The sequence below is a fragment of the Echinops telfairi genome, unplaced genomic scaffold (genome assembly GCF_000313985.2).
Source record: "Echinops telfairi isolate 266 unplaced genomic scaffold, ASM31398v2 ScPeMD7_62;HRSCAF=233, whole genome shotgun sequence".
NCBI classification, from domain to species: Eukaryota; Metazoa; Chordata; class Mammalia; order Afrosoricida; family Tenrecidae; genus Echinops; species Echinops telfairi.
This window is the reverse complement of record NW_022103960.1, coordinates 11,802-28,938: the sequence shown is the minus strand read 5'-3', so window position 1 is coordinate 28,938 and position 17,137 is coordinate 11,802. Positions and strand designations below refer to the sequence as shown.

The following is a 17,137-nucleotide window of genomic DNA, read 5'->3' as shown; positions in this document are numbered from 1 at the left end:
ACTTCTGGGTGTGTGTGTGTGTGTGTGTATATATATATATATATATGTATATATATATACATATATATACACATATATAATGTATTTTATTGAATGTTCTCTGTTAGCTTGAGGAGTGTGTTCTGCTGTTTTTAGATGAGGCATTCTGTAAATGTCCGTGAGCTCCACCATTGATGGTGGTGTTAGTTCAACTTTATCTTTACTGGTATTCCTGCTGTTAGATTTGTCAGTTACTGTTAAAGGACTCTTAAAAGTCTCTCAAGTATAATGGTGGATTCATTTATTTTCCCCTCTCTGTTCTAGTAGTTTTTGCCATATATATTTTAGTGTTCCATTATTTGAATGTACATCCTAAGAATTATTATGATTTCTGGAGATTTCCAAATCTCTATCGCATCTTAAATTGGCTTTGTTGCTTGCACTGTTTTGGTTTTTGTTTGTTTTGGCTTTATATCATTTTTGTTGAAAACTGAAGATTTATGTACTATAGAAAAGGAATTAAGGTAAATATCCCTGTAGTATGTAAGGTTTAACTTTATCTGGCTAAAAGACTATATCTAGTGTTTGCTATAAGTGTCAAAGACCAAAATATTCTTTTAATTTTTATTTTTACCACCGTTTGGGTGTCTAAAAGCTTAAGTAATGTCTGATAGTTGAGAGTTGCTTTCTTTTGTAATTCCTTATGATTATATAGAAACCCTATGGTGATGAAATGAGGGGACATAAACTCTATAGTCAGTCTTCAGTGAGGCTGTTCCTCTAGGCAGGAACTTCACAAGTGCTTCTCCGCTATTCCCTTCTCTCACTTTCACCAGACAAGAAGTCTAGATGGACCTAGAGTTGCATATTTTACTAGTGCAGCTTAGCTAAGCTCTTCCAAGATAGTTTCCATTTCTAAAAGAGTTTTCCACCTACTGTCATGGAATTGGCCTTGTTAAAGAAAACTGAATATTCCGAGAAAATTTTGAAATAGCAAAGTTTTTGCTTCTGCCTCCTGGAAACACAAGGGAATTTTTCTCAGATCTTCATACCGAATACCAAATTGGGTTTCTGGAGGTAAAAGTCACAAAACTGTGTGTATCCTCCTAAGTTTGGGCATCTGTGGCATTTATGACCTCCAGTCTTTGGGTCCCCACTCCACACTCCCCTCATTCACAATGATATGATTTTTTTGTTCTTTGATGCCTAATACCTGATCCCTTTGATACCTCGTGATCGCATAGGCTGGTGTGCTTCTTCCAGGTGGGTTTTGTTGTGTCTGGGGTCTTAAAGGCTTGAAGGTAAAGAAGCAGCCATCTAGCTCAGAAGCAACAATAATCTTTGTTCTTATGTACTTGCCTAATGATACTAAAAATATTTGATGACTTTAAAATATGTAACATGGCCCACTGCAATGAAAGATGCTATTGATTTTTACTGGTCCAAAGTTTATTGGGAAAACACTATTCTAGTAATGATTAGACATGATCTTGATAGGTCACTTTGTCCTCTATCCTGACAAAACTCAAAAAAGCAAACTCATTGTCATTAAGTTAATTCTGTTACATAGTAACCCTATAGAACAATGTAGAACTGCCCCTGTGGGTTTCAAAGACTGCAACTCTTTGCAGGAGTAGAAAATCTTGTCTTTCTCCTGTGGAACAGCCAGCTGGTGGTTTCAAACTGCTTACCTTGAGGTTAGCAGCCCAGAGCATAACCACCGTGCCACCTGGGCTCTATTCTGATATGAGAAGCTTTATTGATCTGTTGCTACTGTGCTGTTCAGTTCCATATTAATATCAAAAATGCTTGTGGCAGGTTTTTCTCTCCTCATTACAAGTGGAAGTCATTGGGTTAAAGCTACTGTTCAGAGGCTAATCCTATAGCCTGAGGGTCACCAGTGGTCAGGGTTTGGGTAGTCAGTCATTCTTTTGTAACTTTCAAGGGCTGCAAATATGAAAATACTTTCAGGTGGAGCCTCTAGTGAGCTGGTGAGGACCCCTTTATTGGAGTTCTTGGGCAATAAATCAGCTAAATCTCCCATGTATCAAGGCATTTTGAAAATGAAAGTCTTAACTTTTTCTTCATGGTCAGACATAAGAGAATGCTTTTGCAGAGATAGGGGTTTGGGGTTATCATATAACTTTAGAGTCCTTATGGAGGGGTATCTGAGTATATTAAAGGAAGCAATTACTACTAATTAATTTTCAGGATCATCAGGTTTTGAAAGTTTTATAATTGTGAGACTATCTGAATTCTTTGCCTCTATCTATGAACCATACACCACCTGGAGCCATCCAGTGCCATCCGCATGGTCGGCAGTTTGAAACCACCAGCAGCTCCACGAGAGAAAGAGGGGGTTTTCTACACTTGTAAACAGTTACAGTCTCAGAAGCCCACGGGGAGTGGCAGTGAATTTGTTTTGTTTGTTATGAGCAGTGCAGAGAAGGTGATAGCACACTTGCTATGTTCTTGGAATAAGAAGTGACAAACATGTAAAAGTTCATAATTCTCAAAGAATATTCTCTTTGGGAAGGCTGTCCTGTCACTTCCTGACCATCTAGAGCACTTCAAGAAAACACCATTCAGTGCTGTGACTTGCCAATTTGTTTATTGGGGGCTCATGGGTCTCTTAAAGGTGCTAAGGGACAAAGGAAAAGCTGCTGTCCTTCAGGGTTTCCTAGTTATTAACTCATCGTGCTCTGACTGCTGCTTTGTTTTGTACATTTTTTGGGGTCTTAAGAAAGGAAGTAAATTTTTTCTTTCCAAAAGAAAGTGCTGATTTTAATGTGAAATTGAGTTTTATTGTAGAGCATTTCTGTACTTTCTGGTATGTGCTCTGAGTGTTCTAGACCATAAAGATAGTGAAAATGAAGGCCAAAATTTGTAACAGTGAAAATGGAGAGAGAAGTTCAGTTTGTTGAAAGTATTTTTAAATCTATTAGACAGGATGCACTCAGTGGGGATGTGAATGTATACAGTGAAAGGCAAAGCGTGATCTCTAAACTCAAGAATACACCTCAGTAGAACAAGCCCCAGTGAATGCCCGGTTTTCCAGGACTGTCAACCTCAACCATTCCTTTGTGAGCACACACTGGAGACATGCTAATTTGCTGAACCAGAATATGTGGGATGTTTTAGGACTCAGTGGTCATTGAGGATGTGGCTGTGGACTTTACCCAGGAAGAGTGGGCTTTGCTGGATCTTGCGCAAAGGAAAATCTACATAGATGTGATGTTGGAAACCCTCAGGAACCTGGCCTCAGTAGGTAAGGATGGCATCATTTTTTCATTCACTGCTTTAGTAAAAAATATATATATATGGTACTCATTGATCTTACTCCAGTATTTAAGCTGAGGTAAAGGAGGGAATATGTGATTAAATAACAGAGGTATGGTCATCTGTTCTGCAGACTGTACATAGTCTGACTTCCCATGAACATAAAGCTGTATGTATGAACTGGATTTTATTTGTTGTGATTAAAGCCTTGAGGGTCATTAAGTGTTACATAAGTGGTCATTGACCCCTGGGGTCAATTTGCGACACAGAGTTTCCTGGTTAGGAATCTTGTAGAGTTTTACTATGGTTATTACAATTTGATCTGATTTTGCTTCAAGTCAACTAACGCCCATCCCTAAAGACACTGAAGATGAAAATACTGGCTCAGTGGAAAGACGTAGTGGTGGTGGTGGTGGTGGTGGTGGTGGTGGTGGTGGTGATGATGATGAAGAAGAATATGATGATAGTGGTAACAGCAATGTCTGAACCTGCCTAACTTCAGGATACATAATGACCAGGATCAGCCCAAAACTAATTCCCATCAGGTGGAGGTCAGCCATACCTTCATTCTCCAAACTTTTTACCAATTCTGATACCAGCTGCTCTTCCCACAGCACTCTCTACTTCTCTTTGGGATCCATAATCTATTGTAATAGTCACAGATATTCACAGGCCATACTTAAAATTAAGTGGTTTATTAGGAACAGGGTACAGCTCAGGTTCATTATCAACCGACTGTGAATCAGGTTCAGGAAGGATGTGTGAAAAGTCTCCCTCTTCAATGTAAGACAGATCTCTTAGCTCCTGTTGGCTGTCCAGGCCTTCTCTTGGTCCTGCTTCTGCCACCACAGGGCCCCTTCTGGCCTGTTGCTGCTGGCTGTCTCTGGGCCCCTTCTGGACCTCTCTTTTCCTTTTGCCTTCTCTTTTTTTTTCCTTTATCATTTTTGCCATTGGTCCTTTTATATACATTTTACCAGCCCCAAACATCTAATCACTATTTGTCCATCCATGGGGCAAACCTTGTGAGAGTGAGTCACTCAAGTATCAGCTACTCAGAGCCGTTCCTGGTATGCATATGGTCTAATCATGTTTCCCCAAAAGTTGTCTTTGCTTAACCCTGTCTAATATCTAATAAAACTTAACTGAAAAAAGATTATACCCACTCCTTACTTATTAGAAAATCTAGTTCTCAAAATCATGAGACTGTTACATGAATTTGGCAATATAGGCCTGTCTGGGGCCATTCCCCATCTTCAGCACCAGGACCTCCCACCCCCTCCCAGTCTCGCTTCAAGCATTGGGTGCCCCTACCACAGAGCAGAGTGGGCTTCCCATTCCCGCCATACTCTCCCTACCACACTGGAGCTCACAGGTTGGAGGTGTGGTGGTGGTGGTTGCACTCTGCTTACTCTGTATACACCCCAGCTCCACAGATTTGTGCAACCACTGATCTCCCTGTCACCTCCGGGCCCTCTGAAAGTCTCTCCCTGCCCACCTTTGACTGTGCCATCACCCAAGCCATCTACGACTGAGCCAAGAAGCTGCAGAAGAACAAGATAAGGCATCCCACAGACAGCTTGACTGTTGTCCCTCATGCGGCCCAGTCATAGCTGGAGCTTATGGTGTATAATTTGGGGTGGCCTTCAGAGGGCACCTCAGGCTCAGCCATGATCACACAGAGGCCTAGCCTGAGAACTTTTTGGTTTTCATAATTGCAAACTATGAGATAATCTGTAAGTGAGGAGTGGGTATAATCCCTATTCTGAGCCCTTTGAGGTAGCAGCATAGCAAAACCATTAAGAAGTATTAGGTTTCTCCTTTGTACTCCAGTCCAGCAGTGCCTCTCCCTTACACCCAGTCTTTTAGTTGAAACTCTTACAATTAAAACTTTTTATCATCACAGACTTGTTAGTACTTAATAATAATCATAACTGAAATTATACCATACATCTTCTTGCACCCTCTTCTCCAGACCTATCAGGAACCTCTAAAAGCACCAAAAGAGAATTCCCCTTGGGTGATGTAGACATCTAAGCACAGATTGTTCATCTACTCTTAAGAAGTAGGCCAGATTCGATGCAGCATTTTTGGTCAACTGTATGTTAGAAGTCATGTCTTTTCAGGCTCATAGTAGCCAAGTGGATGAATAATGCAATAGTCCCTTGACATTTGTGCTTTTAACTATTGAAAAATAATCCAAAAGTAAAAAAAAAAGGAAGAAGCTATTCATTGGTGATCCTTTCTTGTCTTTCAATTTTTGTGTTAGTACACATATGGAAATATGTAAGCCGTTCTTGTCAATAGTTTTATCTCCCTCTATTTGAGACAGCCAGTATTCAAACCAATATTCAGAGGAGACAAGCATGTCCCTTGGTCTGAAGAACCTGCTGTTGTAGTTGAAACTGAGCATTCGCATCCATAAGCAAAATCCAGCCCTAGGCAGATCATCAAATCACATCAATTTATACCAAGTTACAAAGACAGAATTGACTGTCCACTTCAGAGGCATTAGCTGCTGAAAACCTTATGCATTACATGGAAACGTTGTCAGACTGAAGGCCTAATGCATAGAAGCAGAACATTGTCAGAGATCGTGCCAGAAGATGAGCTGCTGTCTTAAAGGAAAGTTGTCCATAATGATATGAATGGAGTAAAGCCATGGAGGAAAGAAAGCCTTTGGGACCTTCATTTTCTGGTGAAGCACATCTCAAAATGAGTAAAAAACAACTGCAGATCTAATAATCGGAACTTAGAATGTATAAAGTGTGAATCTGGGAAAATTAAGTCATTAAAAACTAAATACAGTACATAAATATTGATGCCTTAGGGGTTAGTGAGCTGAAATGGACTGGTATTGGCTATTTTTTATCAGAAAACCATGTGGTTTCCTATGCTAGGAATGAAACAATCAAGGAATGGCATTGCATTCATCATCAAAAAGGACATTTCAAGATCTGTGTTGAAGTACAGTGCTGTCTGTGATAGGAGTATATCTATTTGCCTTCAAGGAAATCCAACGACTGCAACTATTATTCAGATTTATGCACCAACCACAAAAACTTGAGATGAAGAAATTGAAAAATTCTACCAACCTCTTAAATCTGAAATTGATCAAACTTGTACTCAAGATACATCGATAATTATTAGTGATTAGTATGCAATAGTTGGAAACAAAGGAAAAAGAACAGTAGTTGGAAAATATGATCTTGGTGATAGAAACAAAGCTGGCAGTCATATGGTAGAGTTTTGCAAGCCCAATGACTTGTTTATAGCAAATACCTTTTTTTCAACAACACAAATGGCAACTGGATACACACTTGGACTTCTCCAGATGAATACATAGTATTATTCTCCAGATGAATACTACATCTGTGGAAAAGATGATGAGAAGTTCAATATCACTGACTGTAACATCACCACTTGCTCATGTGTAAGTTCAGATTCCAAAACTGTGTATGAGGCAGCCTTATTTGGTGAAAGTGAGGAGGACTTGAAGCCCTGGCTGATGAAGCTCAAAGAGTGCAGCCTTTAGTACAGATTGCAATTCAAAGAAGACCAAAATCCTCACCACTAGACCAATAGGTAACATGATAAACGGAGAAAGTTTCAAGGATTGTGTCTTGCTTGGATCCACAATCAATACTCATGGAAGCAGCAGTCAAGAGACCAAAAGATAGTGTTGCATTAGTTAAATCTGCTGCACAAGACTTCTTTAGAGTATTGAAGAGCAAGGATGTTACTAAGGTGCACCTGACCCAAACTATGGTATTTTCAGTTGCCTCATGTGCATATGAAAGTTGGACATTGAATAAGGGAAACTATAGAAGAATTAATGCGTTAGTATTGTGGTGCTGGTGAAGAATATTGAAAGTACTATGGACTGCTCAAAGGACAAACTGATCTTAGAAGTAGCACCAGGGTGCTCCTTAAAGGCAAGGATAGTAAGACTTCCTCTTACATACTTTGGACATGTTATCAGGAGAGACCAGCCCCTGGACACATCGTGTTAAGTAAAGTGAAGGGGCAGTGAACAAGATGAAGCCCCTCAAGAAGATGGGTTGACACCGTGGCTGCAGCAATGGGTGCAGGCATAGAAACAATTGTGAGAATGGAGCAGGACCATGCAGTGTTTCCTTCTTTGGGGCATAAGGTTACTATGAGTTGAAACCAACTGGGGGAACCTAACAACCAGTTCAGGTTGATGCTGAGGAAAACTAAAGGAAGACCAGGAGAGCCACAATATGACTTTGAGTCTATCCCACCTAAATTTCAAGAACATCTCAACAGATTTGCTGCATTGAATACTAATGACAGAAAATTCGATGAGACTTCATCTTGTTTACTTTGGGCATGTTGTCAGGAGACCGCAGTTTCTGGGGAAGCATATCGTGCTTGAAAAAGTAAAACAGGCCCTCAACACAATGGATTGACACAGTTACAGCAATAATAGGGGGCTCAAACATAATAACAATTGTGAGGATGACACAGGACCATGCAGCGTTTTGTTCTATTGTACATAGGATCGCTAAGATTTAGAGCCAACTTGATGGTACCTAGCAACAACAGTGCCAAGTCATGCTGGCAGGTATGATTCATGGTGTCAGGCATCACTGTCTCTTTAACTGCTTTTGGCTCATCTGTAGACATTCACTCTAGGTCAGTGGCTAACAGCCATAGAGGCTCAAGAGTCCACAGAACTTCTGATACATATCAGCCAGCCCTTTCTCTCTCTCATTTCTAGCCACCTTAGGCTTAGTTAACAGATGCCAAAAGGACATTTACAAACTGTACTTGTTCATCACTGCATCTCCTCTGCTTCCCATTCATCTATGGACCCAGTGAACATATCAAGCTGTCTACTTACCAATCTCCATTAGCTGACAAGTCATATCCAATACACCCTTCAAATCCCATAGGCCTGTGCCTTACATGAACATCCTTTTGCTATTCATTCATCAAGGCCCTCTTTGGTCAAGCATACCTGATTTGCTTTAAAATGCAGGTCTTCTGGTCTTGAAGTGTTTTGACATAAGGCCCATTTACTCATTTCCCCCTTTAGCATAACCAATCAAGTATTATTTGAAGGGTGGAATAACAATGCTCAGTTTTTATCTCCATCATAAAATTAGTTGGTTTTATAACACAAGGTAGAAAAATTTCCATCATTCAAACAAATAGATATTCAGACCAGTCCAAATCAGGCAAAGGTAACTCCTTTGGGCTTACAGGAAACATCTCTTGTTTTTCCAAAGAACCTACAGCCACACAACGGAACTCATTTCACCACACTTGGTGACAGGTCAAGTTTCCTTGTTCTCTAGTACTTCCCACGTGGTGTGCTTTTTCCCAAGCATATAACCTTTTAAAATATTGCAATTTCATTTTCTGTTTTCTATCCTTTATCTTGACTATAAACATTTGAGTTTAGGATTGAACTAGTAGACCCTGGCCACTTAACAGTCATTTTGCTTAATCTACAGTTTTAAAACTGCAAGGCACCCCAGATTGGGCTTTCCGAACCACTGCTGTTGCATAACATCGCTTACTCTCCTTTTTCTATTCATATGGCAGCATCCAAAATAATCATCCACAAATCAAAAGTTTATCCTTCCATGCACATCATCGTTTTGGACCATCACTTAAAGCTCTGTCACTGGGCCCATTCTGGGTTTTTTGCTGTCTTTAGTGTTACAACCCTGAACCCATGTTGCAACTCTTTTAGAAAGTTTGTTGCTTCCTCTCTGCTTCCCTTCCTCTTCCTTTTTCCTTGCTTCTGAAACCAGTGTGATGTCGGTAAGCTGTTAATAAGTCCTTACCAATTTTAAGTCATGAATTTTCTCTCAGGACCATCAACTGACCATTCCCATCTGGATTGGCCACAGTGACATTTCCAGAATATGCTAAAAAAAAGTTATATCCATGGTTTGTAGTCAGTTAAATTGCATAGTCTACTGGCCAATCCCTGCAAGATGTGTACCAATCAGGGTAGGCTGTAGTCCAGGACCAGGCAAAAAGTATCAAACCAAGTTGCTTACAATTTACCCAGGAAATGTAGCAAACCCTCTGGAGTAGGAAATTAGGACAAAGGTTACTCCTCTGGACGTAGAGGGTGAAGCTTTTAGTTTTTTTTCTAAAGAACCTAAGGCCAACGAAGGAACTCAGATGGGGTTCATTGTTCTTCAGTACCTTTCCTTGTGATATACCTTTTCTTAAGAAATCAATTCAGTTACGCATTTGTTTTCCCAGGGAGCAAAGAGGAAATCTGAGTAAAGTGGGGCTAGAACTCCTATATAGGTCTTTTGTGTCACAGAGCATCAGGAAGGAAAATCTTTTGCAGGATCAGCTTTGTATGGAGGGTGTAAGTTTTGTGTAACTCCGAAAGTCTCCAGGGTTCTCAGATACTTTTAACCTTACTTTTCTGACTTGTCTTTTCACATCTGTATTCTCCGAGAAACACTGCATTTCTTTTAAAATGATACATGTGCATTGTATGCAATACCTTTTTTCCTTTGCTGCCTTAATTATACCGTTTATATCACTATCTTCTCATGAAACAGTGTAAACTGTATTTCTAGTAAACGGTATTTTCACCATTACTAAGTTCCTGAAACACTGAAATGTGTGAAAATATTTCTTTGCCCACAGTTGACTCTTATCTCCTAATAATTTCTTTCCATTTTGTTTCATATTGTGAATCTCAATTTGAATCATTGGGTCAGTTTCTCCAAGCCTTAGTGATGGAGACAATGTATCCAGTAAACATCTAGTAGTTCAATTCATGAAGAATAACACCTACAAGTTAGAAGAAATATGTGAATTGCGTGGTATTGAAGATCAATGCAAAAACCAGGGGAAACATTCAAGGTAAGTTTCATTCACTTGAAAGGAATATGACAAGAGAAAATACATAGTGTTGTGATGTTAACTATATGTATATATACCAAAACAAAATCCACGGCTGCTTAGTCACTCCTGATGGAATAGAACTGCCCCACTTTGTTTCCAAGGCTATAAATCTTGATAGAAGCAGTCTGCTGCTACTTGTTCCCGTGGAGTGATTGATGTGTTCACATCACCAATTGCTTGGTTACCAGCAAGTGCTTACCCACTGTCCCACTCGTGCATATATCTATATATACACACAAGGGGGCTTATCTTTTTATTCCATTTCTTTATGAACTTTATTTTTTAAGTCTCCCTGGTGGGCACCAGAGTGCCTATCTCCTTTATTTATGAACTTTTTGAAGCCCCTGTACATATATATATTTCTTTGTGTTTGTATACATGTAATTTACATATAAATTATGTGTCCAGATAAAGTACAATATAATTTCATAAATATGCATTTTATTCTTGAGTACTTGAAACATATTTCACTTGTATATAATTATCTAAATGACCCATATTTGAGAACCTTTGATATATCTCTACTACATTATTTAATCTGTTACATATTAGATAACTCAGGGTAAAAATTATGCATATTCACTGTGTTTGGTAATGCTTTACAGTAACAAATTTATTTCCAACAGCATGGTGCTTGTTTTCAACAGAGGGCGTACAGAAGGGAACCTCTGTGAGAGTAGTGAAAGCAATCAAAGTGGAAAAACCTGCAGCCAAATTGCAGATCATACTGTGCTCAAAACAACTCCAGAAATACATAGTTCTGAATGTCATGAGTCTGGAAAAGCATCCATGGATAATTCATTGATTGAGCATCATAACAGATCTCACATTGGCAATAGTACTTATCAGAATACGGAATGTGGAGAAGATTGCAATTGTTTTTCTTACCTAAACACTCATATGAAAACTGTTAATGGAGAGAAATCCTGTGAATTTAATGATTGCGAGGGAGAGATATGTAGTTTCTCATCTCAGACACATATGAGAAATCATAAGTGTCAATATAAAGAATGTTGGAAAGCCTGTACACATCCTTTATCCCTCATGTTACATGAAAATTTCTATAATGGAGACAAGCTTTATGAAAGTAAGGAATGTGGGAAAGTATTACCATATTCCTCATCTCCTACAGAACATGTACAAATTCACAATGGAGAGAGGCCTTTTGAATGTAGTGAGTGTGGAAAAACTTTTCGTTATTTCTCGTGTCTCACTAGACATATAAAAATTCATAACGGAGAGAGGCCTTTTGAATGCATAGACTGTGGGAAAGCCTTTAGTCAGTCTTCACACCTTACTGACCATATGAGATCTCACAGGGAAGAGAAACCTTATGATTGTAAGGAATGTGAGCAAACCTTTCGGTATTTCTCAAACCTAACTAGACATAGTAAAATTCACAGTGGGGAGAGGCTCCATGAATGTAAAGAATGTGGGAAAGCCTTTAGTTGTTCCTCAAACCTCACTACACATATAAGAATTCACAATGGAGAGAGGCCTTATGAATGTAAGGAATGTGGGAAAGCTTTTAGTCGTTCCTCATCCCTCACTAAACATGTAAGAACTCACAGTGGAGAGAGACCCTATGATTGTAAGGTATGTGGTAAAGCCTTTAGTCAGTTGGCACACCTCACTCTCCATTTAAGAGTTCACACCGGAGAGAAGCCTTACGAATGTACTGAATGTGGACGTGCCTTCAGTCAGTCCTCTCACCTAACTACACACATAAGAACTCACAGTGGAGAGAGGCCTTATGAATGTAAGGAATGTGGGAAAGCTTTTAGATGTTCTTCATCCCTCACTAACCATTTAAGAATTCACAGTGGAGAGAGGCCTTATGAATGTAAGGAATGTGGGAAAGCTTTTAGTAAATTGGCAAATCTGTCTCTACATTTAAGAGTTCATACTGGAGAAAAGCCTTATGAATGTTTAGAATGTGGGAAAGCCTTTAGCCAATTAGCACACCTCACTGATCATATAAGAACTCACAGTGGAGAGAGGCCTTATGAATGTAAAGAATGTGGGAAAGCCTTTAGTCATTCCTCATCCCTCACTAACCATTTAAGAACTCACAGTGGAGAGAGGGCATATGAATGTAAGGAATGTGGGAAAGCATTTAGTCAGTCCTCTTCCCTAACTAAACATATAAGAACTCACAGTAGAGGTGTACCTTATACATATAAAGACTGTGGAAATGTTTTTCATTATTCCTCTTCCTTCTGTAGACCTAATAACACACAGTGGAGGGAGTCTTTGTGAATGGAAGGAATATTGGAAAGTCTTTAGATGTCTTTCATCATTTGTAACAAACACAATACTGTATATGTAAGTAATGTTGAATAGCTTACATCCCTTGTCTTTCCTCAAGCTTGTGAGAATACATTAAGTGTAAGGAATTAAGAATTTGTTGTTGTTGTTAGCTTTTGTCCTTTGTCTTTTCCCAACCTTGAAATGATATACATGGCAAAGAAATCATATACGTGTAAGCAGTGTGGAATTTTTTTCCTCATACATGTGAACGAACTAATACGAAAAAGCCTTACCTAATTAACTAAAACAAACATATCACACTGAAGATACTTTATCTAGAGTACCTTGGGACTTGTACATAGTTTCCATTCTTGAGCAGCGTATGAGATTTTTCACATTTGTTATTAATCTTACATTAAAGACAATGAAAGCCTTAGTGTCTGTTCCTCAAGATTTCTGTAAGATGTCACACACTGGAGAAACCTGGTGACTGTAAGCATTGTGAGAAAGCCTTCAGTACATCACTACCTTGTCCACATGTGCACAGAATTCTACTTTTCATTTCCTGATATAAACATTAAGGTGATATCACTCTAAGTATCCTTTCGATTTTAAGACATGAATTTTGACAAGCTATCTTTGCAGTTGGGTTTATTTATTAATTTTCTCCCTTTAGAATGTTTTCTCAACACAGGTATGTTGAAATGTGTTCCCTTGTTATCAACTATATTAAGACTTAATATTTCAGAGTATAAAGAAGCATGTTCTCATTTCAGAGCATTTTTTTAACAGAAAAGTGGAGAGGAGAAATAGGGTGTGAGAATCAGAGTTTACATAGAAGACAGGACATTCTTGGGCCCAAAGTGATAGAGACCTCACTCGTAACTCTAACCTGACCTAGCTACAATATAGCTTCCTACATAAGCATAGAATCTGTGCTCAGTAACAGAGTCTTGGTGTTTGGAAAATCTGACCGTCTTTAAGAATATGTGCTGTTCTAGGAGGTGAGACTGCTGGAGCTTGGCTGAGCAGGAATAATGGTTTCTGCTGCACTATATATATGACCATCCGCTCAGGACCTGAAGATGATGGGAGCACAACTATTGGTTTTCAATAGTGAGGATCAGACAAAGAATTGTTGGGCTGAATGTTTCTTCAGCGACAATTTCTATACTGACCTGAGAACCGCCTCGCTGACTTCTCATGTAAGAGACCTGGGAAATTGTGGATAGAATATAGGTGAATCATTCTAATTAAACTTTCTCTTAAAACAGCAATTTCCTTTGTAGAATCATTTTATGGAAATCCCTGGGTACATGATGATGTCTGTTGATAGTAGCAGTAGGCAGTGGAAATCCTTAGATCTGTGTCCACCAGAAAGGGACTTATTAGACAAATGCCTGGCTGCATGTCACAATATTGAGCTACCGCTAAATTTCTTTCCAAAGAAGTAGGATTACAGGAGAGGTTATTGTCATATAATGTTTAACAGGCCGAGTATCAAACTATATTACAACATCAGTTTTTGAAAAATTTATTTATAAATACATGGTTTACTTTTTAAAATTTTGAGATACAGCCTGTAGAAACATCCATCCTATAACATTAATGTTCTATGAGTGATTTCTTGTTTGGGCACTCTCTAATTTTCAGTTATTTTTATAGACATTGCTTATTGTTCATAAAATGTTTTAGCTTTATTTTTAAATTTACTTTTGGAATGTATGTTTTATAACTTGAGAAATGCATTAAGTGGTGTGATAATTTGTACAATGAAAGAATAATACCACAGTTTCCTCCAAATCCTCCCTTTCGCTACCCCTTTTAATTACCATAAACCTTCCTCTGACCATGAGTATCCTAGCAACTGTCCCTGTATTCTGGCTCCTTGTCCTTACTGTTGTGTATTTGAGAATCATACATGTTGATGAATGTACTGATAATTCTTTTTTTTTAATTGGTCTATAATAACATGTTATATACACATGCCACCGTTTGTATATTCACCATTTAGGGAATATTTGTATTTCTAAGGTTTTTTTAAAAAATAAACTTGATGTAAATGTGCACAGCTTTTCGTGAATTTGTTTTTCTTATTTTGCTTTTCACTTTTCTTCATGGTAAGGGTATCTTTACTAAAGATGTCATGTTTTAAAGGGAATGTACCTTTTATTTTCTCACCAAAAAACCCAACTCCTTTTATGTTAATTACAATGCATAATAACCATATAGAACTGCCCTAATGGGTTACCAAAGATGTAAATCTTTACAGCAGCAGGCTACTGCTGCTCAGAACAACTGGTGGGTTGGGACCATCAACCTGGCAGCAGCTAAGCATTTAACCACTATGCCTCTAGACCACCTGTATTCCCAACAGTGATAGATAATTCTAGTTGCTGTTGGGACCTGCAGATTGCTTTCTGGAACCTACCACACTACTGTTTAGCACGTTGCAAGTGTGTTTGAGTGGGTGGTATATCAGATAGGCAGATACCCTTTGCCAAGGGATGGGGTTTGGCATGTAGCAGTCTCAAATTAGATCACAGGCCCATGTGTATGGGGATCAAGACCAGGTCACCACTGTCACCTTGTTCTGAATCCAGTGCCTAACCAAGTCTTTTGCCAAAGGAAAAGTTGAGGGTGAACTTGTAATAAGTAGTCACTGCTCCTTGTCAACCAGCACAGCCTGGAGCTCCTGCCATTTTGCTGACCCTGGAATGGAACCTGGAAGTAGATGGGTCCTATGAACTCGGATTTGCCAGAGGGTAGCCGTCTTAGCAATCACTCCTTTCACCTTCATTTCTGAAGCAATTTTTTTTCTTCTCATAGGGAGTCCAAGTACCAACTTGGTCCTGCAGGAAGTAGAGGGTTCAAAGGTGGTGATGAGTGATCAGATATGACTGTTCCCTCACCAGTTCCTGGTTGTGCTCAGTGCATGCTCAGGAGTCATGGGGTGTCTTCTAAGAGTACAGCTTCTCTTGCCTTTTCTCACCCACTTAGCCCATCATGGCTCAGTTCTTCAAGAAGTGACAGGAAATGCAGGTGGTATCTATTCATTTGTTTTGTACTCCAAAATCCTTCAAAGCAACTTCTGTGTTTTGGCTCTAGAAGGAAAACGCATTTCTATTTCTGTGTCAAGAAAAATTCTGGCCCCAGCCAGTTCTCTTCAACTTGGTGATTCTGGAGTGACTTGGTGAGCATTGACTTAATTTCTCTGCCTTTTGATGATGGTTATTGAAGTTTAATAATTATTGTTCAAATGACAAGAAAACGTTGCAGATTATTAGGCAGCCGGTGTGTCTTAATCATCTAGTAATGCTATAACAGAAATAACCACACAAGTTACTTTAACATTTATTCTCAAAATCTAGGAGGCTAGACATACAAATCCAAGGGGATTTCAAGAAAGTTTTCTCTCTCTCTTGGTTTTGCGGGAAAGCTTTTGTCTTTCAACATCCATGGACTCACCGTTCTTGTGTATCTCTGTGTTTCTTGGCATCAGTCTTCACTTAGGTCTTAGAGCTTCTAAGCACAGGGACCCAGTTCTGAAGGATGTGCTTAGCTCCTAACTCTGGGGCAATGTGAGTGATACAGTGATCCCTCGGTTTGCTTCTCTGTCATCAGTAAAAAATGTTGCAGGTCACACTACAGGGCAATTTCCCTTCCTCAGAGTAAGGCTGTGACCTGCGTTAAAAAAATATCTTAAAGATATTTGGCTGATCACATTATGGGGATTGCTTCATTATCATATAACTGTCAAATTACATTGTTACATAACTGGCAAACCACTTAGAATCATGGCCTAGCCAAGTTGTCACAGTTTTGGACCACAGTTCGATCCCCAACTCTGTGTAAGTAATGTAGATAAATTTATGTGTGGATGAATGAATATATGTACTGATTAATTGTGGGAAAGGAAGCTCTATTAAGCCCTGTTCTCAAGTCATCACCTCCCCCCACATCTAGAGCCTGCACAATTGTCCAGAGTTTTAAAATCTAGGAGAACTGTGAGAAGGAAGACAATACGGGCTTATTTTAGTGCAGGATTTGTAATTGAATTGAGCATGTACAAGATTGCTCTACCAGGTTCTTTTAAATTTATTGTCCACAGTAAATCTGTATCCCTGTAAAATAAGCAACCATAACCTTTGGTATTCACCAGTTATTTAGTTGTTGCCCTTGGTCCAAGTATACATATGTTGTTATGAGGAAACACTCTGGTTAATTGCAGACATTTATTTCATCCTTTGTTATTTAGTATGTACCTTCTTTTTTTTTCTTATATACAGGGGATAGCGCGAACACAGTCCCCCACTACCACAAAGTATGCAGTCAAGTTTCCCGCATTTGGGGAAATGGCAGGGGTCAGCATGCCCGCAGTGCAATGGGTGAACCTCGCCCTGGGAAAACCACCTTCCTGATCATGGTGTCTCCCCTGCCAGGTAAGTATAGTATGTACCTTCTAAGAGTATAGTATGTAAAATCCTCAACAAATGATGCTGGAACAATTGGATCTTCATCTACAGAAGATAAAACAGGACCCATACCCAACCCTATGCACAAAAACAGATTCAAGATGGATTAGAAACAAATGTAAACTCCAGGGTTACCAAGATCATCAATGAGAAGATCAGGACAAACCTAAGAACTGTGTTTCAGAGCAGACACAGACTGCCCAGTGCAATAAACGAAGCATATGCAGTGGGAGACAAATAGGTGACTG

The 17,137-nt window shown here is 39.2% G+C and overlaps 1 protein-coding gene and 1 non-coding gene across 6 annotated transcripts in view; one reads left to right on the top strand and one right to left on the bottom strand.

The window, feature by feature from the left end:
- Positions 1–14,485, top strand: part of LOC123521793 (zinc finger protein OZF-like) — a 36,473-nt gene extending 21,988 nt beyond the window's left edge. The window contains exons 3-5 of one of the 5 annotated variants that reach the window (XM_045291159.1): positions 3,121–3,247; positions 9,978–10,122; positions 10,812–14,485. In XM_045291159.1, the coding sequence (XP_045147094.1) occupies positions 3,121–3,247; positions 9,978–10,122; positions 10,812–12,423 (1,884 nt within the window). In that variant the 3' untranslated portion in view covers positions 12,424–14,485. Of the gene's footprint in view, positions 1–3,037; positions 3,248–3,742; positions 3,810–9,977; positions 10,123–10,790 lie in introns of those variants that run through there. The other 4 variants (XM_045291158.1, XM_045291160.1, XM_045291162.1 and 1 more) reach the window with 4 other exon arrangements.
- A 2,215-nt stretch (positions 14,486–16,700) lies between these two features.
- LOC115869952 lies at positions 16,701–16,864 on the bottom strand. Its single transcript, XR_004046460.1, has one exon. It is a non-coding gene; the product is annotated as a U1 spliceosomal RNA (small nuclear RNA).
- Between the last annotated feature and the right edge of the window lie 273 nt (positions 16,865–17,137).